This window comes from Ptychodera flava, chromosome 18 (assembly GCF_041260155.1).
Source record: "Ptychodera flava strain L36383 chromosome 18, AS_Pfla_20210202, whole genome shotgun sequence".
Lineage (NCBI taxonomy): Eukaryota > Metazoa > Hemichordata > Enteropneusta > Ptychoderidae > Ptychodera > Ptychodera flava.
The window spans coordinates 27956188-27974869 of record NC_091945.1 but is presented as its reverse complement, the minus strand read 5'-3'; the positions used below and the strand labels follow the sequence as shown (position 1 = coordinate 27974869).

Below are 18682 nucleotides of genomic sequence, written 5' to 3'. Positions count from 1 at the left end.
TGCCTTCGGGAGCTCCTTTTTCTGAATCTCACAAAACGCGGTATGTAAGAGTTTTTTGTGAGCGGAAGGTAGTTGAATCTTCTGTATCGTAAGTAATCTCTAGAATGCACAGATATGCACGTAAAGAGACCGCCAGCAAAATGGAAACTTTTAGCGACATTGTGTTTGCGATGAATGCATTCCGCGCTCTTCTGTCACATACGGTCAAAAGGTGACATCTTATATCCTGAGCTTTGGCACCAATCGAATAGATATTTGCTGCGAATTATTTCTGCGAGTATTAACTTGCTGCACTTGCTGCAACTTATCAACATTCCTTATCAGCAATAAGCTGCGGCACACGGCCCGGAGATAAATGTGCCATGCACGTTTTGTGACATTATCATGCGTAGCCATAAATTTGGAGTAACAGTGACAACTGTTTCGCCGGGTAGATCATCGTGCAACACATAAAAATAATGAGAATTTACAGCGTAAGGTGCAATAAATATAATCAGAAACAGTAGTAGTGTTAGATTGTTAACAGCAAAAGGAACGTGATTCTAACGAGATGTCCGTTTGTCTTTTGTCGTTGAATTACCATTCGTTGGAGGCATACGCTATGACACAGTCAACTGTGTACCTGGAATCTCAACCAGGGAATAGAATGTGTCGAGAGCGGGCAGGATAATTAAATGCGGCATGATGCACATCGTGACGATAACATGCCAATCAATAAATCAATCAATAAATCAATCAATCAATCAATCAATCCAATACCGCATGGGAGAAAGTATTCGTGTTTTATCGTGTTGTGTTTGTCACGGTAGGTGAAGTTCAGTATGATGTAGTTGTTTTTTGTTCGTTTTTTTTTGTTCTTGTTTTGTTGGGGGTTTTTAAACAAGCCAGACTGAGTGTCCAGTGTTAATGTGCAGCGCGTATATGCTAGATTCGTTTTGTCTTATTTCGGCTTTGTTGCTTAATGAAAACGTCCGACTTCGTAGTCCTTTTTGTAAACTTATATCCTTATAGTAGACGGACATTTGACTTTACACGTTAATAGAGGGCTCACAGCTTCATTCACGCTTCTTACGTATAACAGACCGAAAAGAACTTTTCCCTTCCACACTCTCAGACTCTCGCTACGGTCTCAAGACCCCTCATCAAAAGTAACTCGGTTGATAGCACATGTGTCAGCAAATCGCTTACGGTTGCCAGCCGAGTGAAGTGCAGTCACGTGCAGTCTTTGCTGGAAGCAAAATCATCGGTCGATAGTTGTGTTTCGGATCAGCGGGTAGTGGTACTTGCGCTGCTCCGTTGGGATCGGCGTTCAACAGTATTACCATGTTCTACATTGCAGTTGTAGAAGAATATGCAGAGTCGATGCACTGTCCTACATGTATGTTATCCGTGACTGCTGGCATAAATTATGCCATCGCAATCTGGAATTTTCATTACCTAGTAAACTCGCGTTATGTGAATAGAAAGAAAACATCCGACGTTGTCACGCAACAAGTTGACCACAGTAACATTGCACACTGCAAAAAATGCATGTGTTATGTTGCCACGTCGGCAACTGTGCCTTCGTATCGAATGCGACGTTAAGGGCATTGGGCATTATCTATATGGAGCTCCCTGAAGTCGAAGGTTGATCAGTGCGAAACTACCAACGGAATATTCCAAATGTTTTGCGCCATTCCATCCTTTATGTAAATAAATGCAAACGATTGAAGATTTAATTTCCACATGCCAATATCGTTCAGAACATGTTTGCTTAAAGTTTACACACATTCCTAGCCCTGAACTATCTTCTGTACAATTTCATGTACCGAGTATCGCTCTTGAGAATGCAGTTGACGGCCAACCTAGGATGACATTACTTGTTGTGTTCAATGATAGACATCGCCGATTGGACAGTAAATAACAAAAAATGTCCCCGGATAGAATGCGCCTCGCAGAAATGTTTTGACTCTAAAATATGTGCATTACGTACATTTTTTGTTTTAATTACCATCCGTTTGAAAGTCATGGAGTAAGTAAAGTGTTCATGGGCTTATTTTTGTGAAAATCGATAATTAAATTTCCCCATAAGGTTGACAAAGGAATGGCGGCCATTTTTGAAGTTAAGGTAAATTATTCTTGATTTCGAAGGAAATTATTTTAAAGTTTCCACGGGGAAAGTTCGGGCAAAAGTTTAAGTTTTTCAATTTCGAGGCTCGAACTACCGAAAGGAGAGCACCTTGATAAGCAGAGGCCATCGACATCTCGATGCGATTTGGTCGATAATCGTTATCAGCGAATACACCGTGAAAGTATTAAAGTCATCCTAAGACATGTACGCAGTTGTGGCGAGTATATCCCGCGATTAGGGCTTGCAATTAGACCCATGCTTTCCGCTTAAAACGATTAGGGAACCCAAACATCAAAGCTTTTCTCTGGATCAGTTTGAAGTCCAGATACCAATTTCCCGTTCTGCCAGACTAAATAGAATAGCCTGTCATTCAACAAGTGTTCTCGGTATGAGCTCAAGGAAATTTGTTCTCCCGTGTTGCTGATATATTTTCTCGAATATGAAGGTTGCCACAGATAGATTCCTAATTATCACGCATACATCGATGGTGAAAAACACAACCGGAGGCTTTTTCTTATCCAATAGAGTATTCTCTTTACACCCGTTGCGAATCTTTCTCCATACGCCTGGTATTCTATTACAGTTTCTATTTCAATCAGATCTCACTTGAGCCAGATATTAGGCCCCTCTGGTGCCAGAAAATACTCAATATAGTCACGTGATCCGAGCTAACCTTACATGTATTCTACACATAGTGCTTTTAAAGTGCTATGTATGTGCGTCGCATTGCATGTGGAAAAGCAAAGGAGCTCAACAAATAATATCGACATACCCTGTGACCACGCAGTGCTTACCTGTAATGCCGTTGGTTTTCCCTAATTATTACAGTAGTAATTAGATATAACACGTGTCGGATGTAAATAGAAGATCAAATCCACCTGTGTATCTGGTTCTGGTATTCTCCCGAAGGAGTTGTTTTAAGGAACCGTAAATTTGTAACTAGAAACGTGTTTGTAATATGACAGGTTCCCAAGTGTTGTTTAGCGTGGAAATGTATCGTAGAAACTAATGAGAAAATCACACAACTACATCTGATTGTCTCTGCACTGCTAATTTTTTGGGCTTGAAAAAATGAACTCATTCGGGAGAATAACCAGAGTGTAAATCTGAGGTCTCAAACGGCGGGGAAGAAAAGAAGGCCAACAGGCTAGGACGGCGCACGTTAAACAAACTTGAACTGATCAGTTTGCCCAGTTGATGGAGCATCAGAACTGAATTCGGTGGACGTGGGGTCAAATCCTTCATGGGTCATTTTTTCAAGCCCAAAAAATTGCGCAAGCCCCTAAAATTTGCGGTGTAGATACAATCAGATGTAGTCGTGTGATTTTGCCACAAAAGATTTACACGCTACACAACATTGGGGAACCTGTTATATTATAAAAGGTTTCTAGTTATATAGACATATAATACAGCAAATTGCTTTAAGTACAATGTAATGATATCTGTTACTTAAGTTTCATGCATCCTGCAGTCTTCAATCTTAAGATTGCAGGATGAATGAAACTCAAGTAACAGATATCATTACTTTGTACTTAGAGTAATTTGTGATATTGTATTTATAATGCTCTGCTTTAGCATCGACCACTGTAACTTCCCACTAGGACATCTGTATACTTCAACTATATATATATATATATATATATATATATATATATATATATATATATATATATATATATATATATATATATATATATATATATATATATATATATATATATATATATATATATATATAATATAGCGCATCAAGTACAAAGTATGTTTGGTACCAAATTAAACATACTTGGGTTCTCAACTTTATTGTCAAAATGCTCTGCAATTCTTCATCGAGCATTCTACGCCGCTGAGAAAATACTGTATATCTACAGTCAAACCTGTCTAAACTGAGCGCAGGGACTGAGAAAATTGTTCGGTTTGGAGAGGGGTTTGGTTTATAAAGGTCCTTTTAACATAGAGTTTTATTGGAATGAGACTTAGAAAAGGGTTCGGTTTTGACAAATTTCCAGTACACATCACACACACACACAGAGGCAATGTGACAGCGCTGAAGCTTGAGTTGATTTTTTTTTCCTAAAAAGTGTGTCTTTATACTGTAGGATGAGTGATTACATTTGTATATTTCACTATGAACTCTGTCATGAAAGTGAACAATAGCGGGCGATTGGTCGAGACTTTGAGTATGGTTTCTGCCTTTGTTGTATTGCTTTAATTGATTTGAAAATATGGCACGGACTGCTCTCATGCTTTGCCCTACATCTGCACAAGAACCGAGTACAGCGCAACCATGGCAACGTGCTAGACATAAAATAACGACAGAAATAATAACATAAGCTATACGAAGAAAGACACTGTACAGTCACACATTATGTTTGGACTGCCATGATGTACGTATATCGACAACGTCCGTAGAGAACTAGACAGCATCTTTGTCTGCTGTTTAATCTCCTGACACTAGGTGTTTTTTATCTGATGATTTTTCGGGACCGAACTGTTATGTCTTTCAGCATTTTTGTCGACGTCGAATGCAAAACTTACAATTTAAATTTGAATGATTCCACGAGTTATGAGTAATCTAAATTGGAAAACAAATTCTATTTATCAAACTCTTCAAGGAAGACTGAAGGAGAGAAGATATCGATTAATCTTCTTGAAAACCTACCACCTTAATTTCATGCTGCATGGTTTTAAACTCCGTTAGGGATTAATGAGTCTTGAAAATGTCACACCATAAAGATTACTGACTACGTGGCTCATAATTAAGTATTGTGCTATGGTACTGAGAAATTGTTAATACTCTACGGTCTCGTCTTCTCCCTTACATTGATGGATGTCATGTGTAATCAGAGAATACTATCAAAATGTCCCTAACACCTCATCCGTCTTGTCGGTGTTATTTAGCACATCTCCCGGCCGATCGAGGAATATTCCTTTTCCTCGTGAACCTAACAAAATGTCGAAGCCTTTCGTTAGACGTCGCCCCGCGGCTTACACTTGAACTAGCAGGCATTATTCGAAACGGAGATTATTACTTTCGTTCACAAAAGTTGAATCGGGTCACAAATGAGGATGTCGACGGTAGCCATTCAAGTGTAGGATCTAGATGGCTTGTAGTCAAAAAACTTGCGACGGGTTAATTACAGTGTAGCTGCTGATCCAACTTTTGCAAAGTAACCTTATCCCAAGACATGTCTATTTAGCATTTTACGTTATTTTTTCCTACCCACAAACACTCTGTGCACACTCCATACTAGCATCCTACAGGTCTGTGAAGGGACTGTGTACAAACCACATACTTACTGCGAGTGACCAACGCGACCTCTCGAAGTATGTTCAAGAATTTATCCTCATAGGACGGATCGTGATACGAGTTGTACTCCTTCAACATCAAAGTCACGTTGTTGTGACTGAACGTTTGTTCAAGGCCCTGTGCAGGTTGTCTCAACAGACCATGCATGTCCACTATCATACCTATGCGTTTCCAGCCGAAGTTGTGGGCGATTGCCAGGCCAAAGCCGCCGAGCTTAACAAAAGGCCCGAAAAGACGCACCATCGTTGTGTAGTCCCATTGCTTGTCCATAAACTTTGTCTCCGAACAAATATCACATATGTAGGTGATGTTCCAATAGGAAGCTAGCTTACCGACTGGAGTGGCATCTTCTGAGCACCCGGGCCCGATGAACGCACTGTAGACATTGGATCTATATTTATCTACTACGATGCCGGCCGTACGGGATCCCCAGCACCAGGTCAGCAATTTTTCAAATGCCAGAGTGTGTCCCGGCAGAAGCGTTGGATCCGCATTTACTTTCTCGAGCGCGATGTCGAACGCTACCCCGGTCTTATTAACGAAATAAGGCCTGTTAGTTAATTGGGTCATGGTCAAATGGATCCGAAACTCCGTCTGTTGGGTCAAATCAATGCAGAAGTACAACATGACCGCGGTGGATACGATAACCCAAGTTGATGGCGAACTCTCGATAGCTGGTGCCATTTTTGCGATGTTCCGACAAGAACAGATACCTTCTTCGTCTTTGCAGGAAAGAACTTTAAACCGACAGGAAAAAATATTCTTGTCGCTCTTGCTATGAGTCTGCGCACTTTAAAGCACTGGAGATACCAAATATGTGGATATTCCTCTTGAGGGCTATAGTTTTAGCATCAGCGAACAATCTTTCTTTCGTGTGTGGCTGACACTAACCTAAATGGAGACACGCCTTTTCTATATGTAGTTATTCCGACACTCGGTAGACAGGAGTGAAACCTCTCTCACTGTCGCACTCCTTTCCTATACGCTGTCAAGAACCCGGCGTTTCGCATTGTACGATATGTTGAATCGGGACATACTTCCCATACGAATCGCAGCACAGAGACGGCGTGGACAATCCAGTGTCTTCGATGAAACTAACTCCCCTAATGTGAATACATACGTAGTTGCCCTCCCTCGCTTGTTGTGATTTATCACCCAACTGCCAGGCACCACAGCTGACTCGCTACTGACTAAAATATGATTACGTCGCAGAGGCAGCGTCCAATCGTCTTAAGCCTTTTGTCTCCGGAGATATTCGCACACTGACAGACAGGAGCTGGAACTACACTATTCAGTTCATTGTTGCGCGAATAAATATTTCACTACAGGGAGTGTGATCCAAATATAGCGGGAGCTGTCCGTTTTCCCGAGGGCTGGTCTTTCAATGCATCTTCTGTACTTGGACATTCATTTTCGAGATCCTGTACGCACATCAAATGAAACCACCGTCAAGGAACTATGGGAACAAGTTTAACATGTTTTCGTCGTCCACAGTGCTTGACAGAACTCCGCGAGATCATTTCAACGTCAATAAAGCAACCACATGATTGGTGGAAATCCAGGGTCCTCAAGACAGACGACAAACTCCACCCAGCATATCTACCTGATTAACCGGCGACGTTCTTTAATAACTGTACAAGTGAGGAAAAGCCAAAGTAGACACGAAGACCGCTCAGAGCGACGAGACTGCTTTTAACGTTGCACATTAATGTAAGGAATTGAGTTCATATCAGGTGCAGCCAACGAACAATGCACTTTTAAAGGGGTCCTTACTATGATAAGATATATTGTGCATGACAAGTAATGTGAACTGACTAATTTTAAATCATGAGGGTAATTATTTAGCTATTCATAATTTGACCTCCCACTGAAAACCTTTCGACTTGCCCTCCTGCACTCAAACTTCATTTTTACCCTCTCCCCACTTATTTTTGCCTTTTCCCCCTCCCCACTGTCAATTTTTGAAGTTCCCCTGCCCTGTGGCGGAAAAAACTTGCCGATTTCCCCTACCCTGCAAAAATTCCCCCCCCCCCCCAAAAAAAAATTGGTCATTCCATTTCCCGTGCAGACATGAAGCTACCATGAAAACACCATGGCTCAACTTCCCCTGACCCGTTTTAAAAGTAGTTCCCCCTCTCCTCATTTTTCGCAAAGCCCTCTCCCCGGGACAACCAACCGATATCTGCCCTGCCTGACAAAAAAACTAAAATTTGCTCCCTGCCACCTAAAAATATATCCCCTGCCCCAGCACAATTACAATTTCCCCTGCCCTCAAATATTGCTCCTGGAATAGCTTTTTCGATGAATAGCTCCGTTGGCTGCACCTGTCATATGGGAGCATGGGGGCGCCACAACTCAGTAGCTAAAAGTTCAGCAAATGGCGAAGCTTTCATACGTTTTCGTTTCATCATTAGAACAATATTACACAAGTGTGTCGTTGACTGTTTTAAAGTGATTGATGGAATGTTAATTAGGAAAATGTTATATTTCACAAATTGAGATGGAACACAAGACGATACGATTGGTTACTGCATGTTACGCTAAGGTACGATTTAATGTGTTAGTAACAGTTATAAAATTATACCGTCGTGGAATTTGGACATTGTAAAATTGTAATAGAAACAAGAAGTCATGATGTGATAATATTACTATGTATTGCAAAGCGTATATCACATCACGTCATAACTTGATTCATATCACAACATAACGTCATCTCGTCCTATGTAGAAATATGGGTAGACATGATATGACAAATATATAGTGTCACACGGGATGATATCGTACTATATCAGATGATGCATTGCAATGGCATCGCATAATTTATGATGTTATTCCACACTCAGAACTTAACGCGACGTGAAATTGTCAAAATATAATTACAAATTTGAGGTAACTCGAGATGTGTTTTATGCTGTGCGCAAACTAACGATGATTCTAAACTTAGCTAGTGAGCGCAAATATAGAGAATGAATAAATTCATTCCGCTTTCATTTATTACTCAGATGACTTATTTTGAAGCAAAAATAGGTTTTGCTAAATGTCTATGGAATGCGCATAATCGCTCAAAATAAAAACAGACAATAAATATGTCAAGTAACGCTCTTAATTTACAAGTATGTGAGGGATAAATCATCATTATTTCTGACCTAGGAAGAAACTAACTTTCTCTGAGCATATTTCAAGGTATTTTTCACAAGACAGGGTTTTTTTATACATCGAATTGATTTGTTGCATCTGTATATCAAACATCACCACGTCTCGTGGTAAGTTAATGAACATAGGGAAAAGCTTGAGTTTTATGGCGACAAATCAAAGTTGCCAGAAAAGTCCAGTGCGGTGTATAACATATACGCACGCAAAAGCAATCTCTGACAACATAATTTTGTGATCCAAATGTTAGTGGTCCACATTATAAAAAAAACAAGATGGCGAAACCAATGGGTGTCACTTAGTGATCCGCGAGCAAGCAGACGTAGGCGATACCATTTTAAAGTTACTGAACCAAGGCTCGGACAGTTCGTTTAGCGTCATAAATTTACAATGGAATAAAGAAATAAAGGGAAAGGAGAAATGAAGAATATGACGGCATAGGTGGCGTTGCGAAGGACATGCTATAGCTAATTTGCCAGATTTATCTCTGTTTGATATCGCCGCTGATTTGTGTCGCTGTCATCGAATCAATGAAGCAATCAAGAGCTGCCTCACATGCCACGCCAGGCTCGCAATAACGGAACTCTGTAATCAAAAGACAGTCTGGTCATCAACAGATGCTATCTTGTCTTCCGCCGTTGGTTGCACGTCGTTCAGAGACACAAAAACAGACGGGAGTACATTTGGGATCAACAAAATTACGCCGCTTCCTTAAGAAACATTCTGGTGACTACACGCAAATTGAGCATTTTGTAAACGCCTAATTCGTTTCAGGAAATGACCTTTTCTCAATCGAGTGGGTCACAGTCTATGCGAATTGCGTGCCTTTGCAAATACACGATTCTCTAGGGCGACGTATCCACGGCAACACTTTTCAAGAACGGAAATTGAACTGGGAGGGCGAAGGATCTTTTAATAATAATCTAAAATGAATCATTACTCGCTACTTGATAAACCACGCGTCAGACATAATATTTTGTTGCTAGACTTGAGGATAATACGAGTATTCAACATTTATTTTGTTCGAACTCGTGATAATATGCTAATTTGGTTCAGAACTATTATTGATTAGGAAGTCAAAACCAAGGATTGAGAACGAGAAATAAAGAAATATGAGTACCAGGTCGCTTGATTGCTTGAATGAGTGTAGATAGCAATGAACGAATAACGAAGGGGTCAGCGAGATTAATTTGTTCTCCCAAGAAATCTTGATTAGATTATTCCGCACTTCGTAGCCTGTACAGAAACTAAAAATTATGAAGTAGAAAAATATGAAGTGAAAACTAGAGCATAATTTAAGGTAAAGTAGCCGTTAAGGTTGATGAGTTTCGATTATTTTTGCCGCGCGTCAACATCGTTGTTTAAATTCTTATTGATGAGGTGTTATAGCTGTCAAACATTTTAACGCATGCGCAGAATAGGGTTTGTAATCGTCAGAAGTCGATGAACTGAATTTTCAGTCCGTACTCAGATCACAACGATACCTGTGAAGGCTTTATTTCAAATGTGATACTCGGAGTATAGTGGAAGCTGTATCTACAGCTGCAGTATGCGCTGGCCTAAAAGATTCACGGAGTCAAACATTCACGGTAAATTTGACCCGTTTCCCTCATTTCAATTTACCACTGACGTCATCAGTGGTGCCACATTAAAATGGTTTCGGCAATAGTTTTCGAGCGAATTGAAATCAACTAAATCAACTGTAGTTACTTACGATGCAGTATTGAATATTCTACCGTGATTAATCCTACGACTTACATAACTCTCTTTTTTTTGGTGCCCGAAATAATCTGATTGATTCTTAATCCTTCAATCGCTGACTTCCTCAGGGGCCTTGCGATGAAAGGCAAGAGATAACACAGGCGGGAAGTGAAGGAATATTCTATTTATACAGAAGGTGACATCATGTGGCAGCAGGGACTCTTTCGGGAAAGTTCAGTGTAATTGCACGGAAAAGGTCAAGTCGTTACGAAGGTAAAAAACAATGTGAAAATACCCTCTGTGAAATAAAAGTCACCATGTGTCGTTTACAAGTTAATGCAAAATAGGTTGCAAAATTTTAATCTGTATGAACAGTATTGCGATGAAGATTTTACTTATATTTTTTACAAATTGCACGTGAAAGTGACAATTCCAGTTTGACAGTTGTAACGTTCAGGCAGGCTCTTTATAAAAGCTGACCTTTTCTTTGGCGTCTAATGAAAAATGTTAATTGGAAAATGTTATTTGCAAACGACATAGCAGATATCATTTTCTGTAACTCATTTCGTCATTTTGACGGCGATCGGTGAACTTTTTACTCTTGACTTCGCTCTGTGTGTCTCGGTTCGTTAAAACCGTTGAACTAGGTAGAGTTGTATCAAAAACTTTCAGGTGAAATAGTTAATGCGGCTATTACTGTGATTACAATCAGTATAATCGCAAACGAATGTCGTAATGGCATGACGTCAGTACAAAATGTTCTACAAAATGATAAATGCACTTAACCGTTCTGCGCATGCTTGTCTTCACTGTTATACCACGTCTCATAAGTGTTTTCCATTCGCGTTTGAAAGTGCTTCACCGAGAAAAGTCTACAAAGAAATTTTGGCAACAAAATAGATTGTTAATACGATGATATACTTAGAAGTTTAACGTATAAACATAAGTCATAAATACTAGGACAACGTGGTCTCCAAGTTTTCATGACTTACAATTATGTGAACCCTTCACCAGGGAGGGACGAAAGAATCCCGAAACCAGAGGTACGTTTTTTCAGAACGGAACTTACATTCCACTTACTCTACCACCAAATAAATTAAGTTGTGAAAATATGACAGGTAGGGCTCAACTGCTTATCTTGTCAAATATATCTCACTTCATGGAATGTAAATTGTCGTCGAAGTGGCCAACCCCGAAGACACTGAATTTCTCGAATAGTTTGAACAGTGAACAGATGACTTAGGCCTACTATGAGATTTTCCACATCAGAAATATTTTGCCGTCGTGCGATCTATTTTTCGCAAAATTAATCGGATGTATGCAATTTTTACCGGATTTGGGGAGAATGTTTCATTGTCTTGGCATGATGCATTGTTGACGTTGCAGTGATTCATCGTACACACTCATTAAGAGAATAAAAAATTACTCCATTTTTCCCTGTTTTATGACCACGTCGCTGAGCGAATATTTATCACTTGATCACCCTTAATTTTCATACGCTGCAGCATACACATCATTCATGGTTCCTCGCTGCCGGAGTCTACAGGGCCCCGGCAAATTGGCCTCTCGTTACGGCGTGGTAGCTTTTGCAGTGTGACTTGATGAGACACTCGCAGCAGCTGAAGGAATCAACTTCGATGCGACGTATTGGAGCGAAAAACGACCAAGTTTCATGTGACCCTCCAGAACCAGATTTTACATTTCCCATGACGAAAACCTTCGTAAATTCTGCTCCTAAGAGGTCAGGATATTTGATCGCGAGACCCAAGACAAAGCTCACCTTTCTGCGAAAAAAAAATCTCAATACGAGATTGGAGCACGATTATATGTCGATGTTATCCTTTACTTTACAATATAATATGGCTACGAGGCCATTGGGACATAGAAAGATACTTTAGAGACAAGCGTACTATCATATTTCCGACCACTATTCTTTAAGCGAACCCCGACGTCTCTACTTCTAATCCGGATTACGTGATGAGACGGTGAAAGAATACGATTTTGTGCATCTCAAGATGCCTTTTCCAAAATATCATCTCTGTAGTCCAAATCGCTTTTGTTGCAATCTCCCCGGCGAACTTCCATGACCCTGATTTAAGCTTAGTGGTAATTGAAAATCCACTTTGTAGTTTGGGTTAATATGACTTAATGGCCCTACGATTGAAATTTCGTTTTGCTTGTTATATTTGCTACTCCAGGCGACTGCCATTTTTACAAGCATTGTGGGCTTGAACTTTTGCCAGCTCTTTCGGTAGATGACGTCATTTATCTAAGAAAAAATGTCATAAATGCGCATTACGACTCACGCACTGTCTCGCGTTTCAAACCAAGAAGACAAAAGATTTCGATAAATTTTGCTGCGCTGAAATTTATCTGACTGTATTCATTGAACTGAAAACTTTTGTTTGGACGGCAGTTTCAAGTTTGTATATTTTGTAGTAGGGCCTCAAAATGATAAGGAGAGCGTACGGCCTCTATCCGAGGACAGTATCACCTGAGGAATCCACATCACAAGTTATTATGATCAAACTAATTTCACTAACGATGACCGTTCATTAATTTGGGACGCAGTAAGGTCCCGCGAGAAATTTACTTATCGTTTCTCGGCGCTCTTAGCGTTTTATCTATGTGCCATGTCTATGTGTTCAGTCTCCCAACTTGTAAAATGCTCTCTTCGGCTTTGATTAGAACAAAATATACTCCACTCAAAATTTTTAGTTCAATTTCACCTACGAACAAAAAGTGGCACCAATTAGTGTAAGGATGCGTGATGTGGGTGTCTCACAGTTAGACTAGATCGATATTTGCACACGGAACGTTAGGCCAATAGTACTGAAATAAATAATCTATCTATCACACGGAACGCAAAATTCCTGGCTTCCAGATCATATACATGTACCCTGGACCATTTTTCGAATACAGATACAGTTGTTGAATAATTGCAAATAGATCATAGTAGTTAATTTGAAAAAATTCTTGCGGCGGGAGTGAGTCTCATCATCATCATCATCATCATCATCATCATCCAAAGTTTACTTTGAAAATGGTGGATAATTCAGTGTAGTTGCAGATCACGCAAAAATCGCCATCTTGGGCAAACTCTGCTTTCTTATGATACTTCGTTGTTGATTGTCAAACCATGATGCCACAACGAAGAAGAAGAGGGGCACAGAGCAATTGCCAGAAGCTGCCGGATTTTATCAAATGAGTCTAATTTATGCACCCAAGGTTTTCATTCGGGAAGTCATATAACACTGCCGGTAGTTACTTCCCAGAGTTCTGTTCGAGAATAAGTCTGAGAAATTCGATAAGTGGGCGATTGGTAACTGATTCTTACATATTTTGTTATAAATGAAGGATCTGCCCTTTAGAAAATGGGAGAAAATGTCGCAGTTGACCTTTCTGGTACATCAAACGCTTTCCGCGTAATTTGATTTTGAAGATTTTAGGACGCAATTAGGCGAGCACGACTTCAATTTGCCAAATGGCACTCAAACGATAATATTTCTTCATTCATATATTATCATTAAAGAAGACCTCGACTGGCTCTGGGTAACTGTTTGATTAAGAACTTGAAGTAACCATTACAGGTGCTTGTAACTGATTTTCGTCATTGAATGCTCCAAAGAACTAGGTGGCGTGTTCCGTGGTTTTCATTTAGACGAAAAGTCTCAGGTTAAGCAAAATGTGTAACCTTGTACAACTATCTATGTTTTAGGCTGGTGCCCGCGCCGTTCTTTGAGTAGTCGCCATGGTAACAAACTCAAACACTACAACGAGTTGATGTTATGTAGTCTGTGTAAAATGTTGATAAAATCCTGCGTGGTTGGGTTTGCCCAAAGAAAATTTAAGCTGCTTCTCAGATTTATTGTCGGAAACAAACTCTCAGGCAGATAGAAACTGCCAACAAACCACAGGAGAAGTTTTCTCGAATTATTTTAACCTTTGAAGGACACTGACTGGAAGATCAAAGCAAAGCTGGATAAAGATTCCTTATAAAACCTTACCTATCAAGTGTTGCGTCACATAAAATCGACATACCTAGCAGATTAGTAGATTAATTCGAAATATTTGGTTTTCTATTTTGTAAGTTATTATCACTCAGGTGGTTTATGTCCGGCAGTCCGATTATTATGTTTTATCAACATCTTAACTAAAAACTTGAAAACTTCCACAAAATATGCTGTGATAACCTCGAGTTGTACCAGAAATGTATATTTGCTTATTTGTTCTAAAAATGTGATAGACAACAAATAACTTAGGACATTGGTAAAGAGAGCTTCACGGGTGACTCGTCAAGAGAATATAAAGAAATCAAAGACTTAATGTAACAATACAAATTAAATGAAGCGCCAGAGACGCAATTAACAATATAAGTATGAATATGTTTCACTTTGGATATTAAATGTCACTGGCTAATCGGATAGTAAAAATGTTAAACGCGATTAAACTAGATTTGCATTATTGAATTTGTATGAAGCATACTAGGGTAGCATTAATAATAGATTAAAAATGAAATACAATATATCTTTATAAGAGTACACATAGAGTCGATGTTCGTTTCTCATCGTAATGTCGCCGTCGAGCTGTCACGCCGAACAATTTGCAAGTGATATATACGCAGTGATGAGGGCATTTCAATGTCATTCGAGACAGCAATGGGAAGGAACGCCATACTTTCATTTAGAAAGTGTATCAACACAGTTATGTCTGTGTGTTTAACGCCTCAGGTTGTTAATAAATTCATTTAGGGGCCGCAAGTATTTGTGTCATAATAACTTGACGCGCGATATTGTGTTCGTGTCTGGCATACTGCATTAAAAGAAACCGGATTTCAGCCTCAAGGTTGTTCACATGTAGTAATGACAAAAATGAAATCTCAGTTCTCGAATCCATTAATTTGCTCTAGCTGAAGTGAGGGATCGTGATTGTCAGTAACATTAACTGGGCAAGGGAGAGCAATAATCATCTCACGACATACTTAGCTCAGAGCAGTGGAAAATGTGAACGAAAATGGAGAAAGTCATGACGAAGACTCAACCTACAAACAAAAAGACTTCATGGAAACTTTCTTGAGAGACTTGTGATGACGACTTTCTCGTGGTCACGAGAATCCATTCATATGCAAATGATTTGTGTGATTCATTGTGTGATAGTCACACTTGGGGTCGTAAAATTTTGCAGCATGACCTCTTTAATTTTGACGTATCATTTGGGAATATGTTCATAGTATTTAGTATTTTTGAATTTAGCCTCTCTGAGCCGAATTCGATTCTTGTAATGCTTAGATCGACAATAGAGGCAATCCTCGGACCTAAATAATAAGCTTAAAGGAAAATATCATGGTATACGAAATTCCAACGAACACTGGCAGCAGCTACTCCTTAGTTCAGTCATAGACAGTTTCTCTACTGTCTATATGGTTGAGTACAAGTTTGTTCAATGAGCATGTGGAGCATCTAAGTGTAGTATTTCCAACTCAGTATCCTTCTCGAGTACTTGAAACCTCGCCTGAGAGTGCATTTCACGATCTTAAGTGTAACATAGAAAGGACTACGATTTAGAGTTAACGCTTTTCACTCTTTAGTGGCCATAAATATATCAGCAAAACAGTCAAATGAACAGATAGCAAGTTGATGCATAGTTGTTGCACTGAAGGCCTACACCTAATGACGTCACATTACCAGCATTAATATGCAAAAGCAAATACTTCTCCTGATTGTTACGAGACTTCCTCGAATTCCATTGACAGAGATGGCGACACAGGTAATTTTGTTACAACAGATAAATGTAATTGAAAAAAAAAAGTAATCGCACGCCAGGGAATTCGACCACAAATTATTCTAATAAACAGGGTGCGTCTAAAAGTTGACTGGTTTTATTCTTTAGCAAATACGATTTCGAGCGAGTGAACGTTGCTATCCGGCTTTTTATTTTCGCATCCGAGACCATCGTACCTTGGGATTATTATCACAGTATAACAGTACAGAATGTTCATATAAATGGTCTTTGTTTTACGACAGGAGTCAAGATATTTTTCTTGATGATGTTGGCAGGTGCAAAGACATGAGACATCTGAACGTGGGCATGCACTTTCTGCCATGTTAAATGTACATTTTCATGACTGGCGTTTAGTAATTGGTGACTTTTTGTACAAAACAAAGAATTCAGAACTAAGTCCTTCTCAGTCATCAGATTAGTTTCTCGGTAACTCTCTGTCTGACTGTCTGTCTGCCTGCCTCTCTCTCTCTCTCTCTCTCTCTCTCCTCTCTCTCTCTCTCTCTCTCTCTCTCTCCTCTCTCTCTCTCTCTCTCTCTCTCTCTCTCTCTCTCTCTCTCTCCTCTCTCTCTCTCTCTCTCTCTCTCTCTCTCTCTCTGATTTCACCATATACATTGATCCTAAGCAATGCTGCCATAGTGCTACGTTCAACCTGTCTAACATTTAATTTTCTGTTCAATGGTTAGATATAAGTAACGATGCAATTTTTATGTTTTTTTGCCGCAGGAACGACAACTACGTACAATAAAGACACGAAGTCAATAAATACCAGACGAAGTTGATGTTCCCAGCCAACAACACTAATATTTGCAACGCAGTATCGTAACGATGTAATTGGATGGATACGAACCAGTAATCCCAATACCCGACGGGACACTATTTTATCCATCGTGTCTACACATATGGAATTAAAGTAATCTACGATGAAAGGCTAGTGGTTTTCAGAACAGCAAAGAGCTTGAACGGATTATCCCGGTAATCACAACACCGTAATGCCTACATGTAACAGTAACTATGTTGACATACAATGTATGCGGGGGTTTTTTGTGTTTTTTTTTTGGTTGACAGCAAGCATACATCGAGAGATTGCAGTAATGTTTGCGAATAGAAAGTCGTTATCTTAAAATATCGACTGAAATATACAAAAGGAACTGTAAAGGTCACACAAGCTTACAACACACATCTGGTAAACAGCTGTTGCTGCGCAAGATTTCTCTCAACCTCTGAAGGACATATTTTAATTCTTAAAAATGAAATATTGCTTTAAACTTTCAAATGAACTTCGCATCCGTTGTATTTGATTCCATAATGACATAATGACCGACCGGGCTTCTTAAATGAAAAATAGGATGCAATACTTAATTCTTGTTTGTGCCACAGAGAAACATAGACAGAGTCGCAACGCTTGCATGCCTTTTGTTCCATGGTCGTCTCGGTAGACTATTGGCTTTTCATATTAAAATGAGCTTCAAAGGTGTTAAACTTTTTGAAGGCTTGTTTGTGGTTGATAATTACACGAGATTATGCGAAAATACGACGAGGTGGCATCGTACTGCCAGTCGCGTAGCAACCACAGTTACTTTGTGAGCTCTCAGGCCAGAAACACTGCTTCACGCCAATCAAAACATAACACGCCAGCAGTTTCATAAACATGTCCTTCCTTGACGCACGTGTAAAAGAGGGTATGACTGACCGTAGACCATTGAGTAAAACCAGACAGTATCGATATAAGACTTTCAAATTTGGTTCAAACACACTCATTATATATTCATAAAATATTAGAGGGGTTTTTTAAAACCATAAAACTCACTTTTCTGAAGCTCAAAACACTCCCGTTTTCGCCAGCACGTCAATTCTGCTCAGCACCACACGACAACAACAACACAAACTTTGCCGAACATACTTTAGCTTAACAATTGGCGAAAATCCGAAAATTGCCGAAGGATTCATGGTCGGCACTCTTCGGAAAAGAGAGGCGAGAGCAACCTGAGGCGAGGCGAACATGGATGGGTTACGTAACCGCTTCACGCCTTAAACAATAACCGTTGCCACTCTATCTATGTTTCTCTATGTTTGTACTTACCATAAAATGGCTGCAATTTTTTGAAATCTGAGTTCTTGACTCTTATACTAAATAGAAATTTGAACCATGAATGTTTGTGTAATATGATGATGTTAATAATCTTTGCAAGCAGATATTGCGACCAATTTCGCCGCACAAATAGTTTTGTCTTGAGCTACGGGAGCAAAGTTTTTGTTTGTAAACCTGTTACATCTTCGTTAAAAGCATCTCCTCAGCTTTCTTGACATTTCTGGCATAATTTTCTGCTTAACCTAAAACTTAATTTTGGCTTCTGCGTTTTACTTGTAGAAATTCGCCATATTGAAAAATATATGGTCGACCGCCTGAGACCTTAATTATGACTCACTTAGGTGGCAATATCATATTTAAGGTACCGAGCATTGCGTGGATGGTCCAATTGACTTAATCTGTACGGGTATACATTTAGTTAGGTATTGTAAAACCTGTGAAATAGTATAGAAATAATGGACGACGCGCTGACCATTAACGTTTATGTGTGGGCAAGGGCGAGAGGAAAGCCAAACGGGCGAGGCTTGCCGAGCCCGTTAAT

At 39.6% G+C, this 18682-nt stretch overlaps 1 protein-coding gene across 2 annotated transcripts in view; it reads right to left on the bottom strand.

Annotated features, from left to right (window-relative positions):
• Window positions 1-18682, bottom strand: part of LOC139117299 (atrial natriuretic peptide receptor 1-like) — a 120624-nt gene that overhangs the window by 63990 nt on the left and 37952 nt on the right. Inside the window, exon 1 of one of the 2 annotated variants that reach the window (XM_070680281.1) lies at window positions 5411-6930. The exons of the other annotated variant lie outside the window; for it this stretch is intronic. Coding sequence (XP_070536382.1) covers window positions 5411-6104 — 694 coding nt within the window. The 5' untranslated portion in view covers window positions 6105-6930. Of the gene's footprint in view, window positions 1-5410; window positions 6931-18682 lie in introns of those variants that run through there. 2 annotated transcript variants of the gene reach the window in all.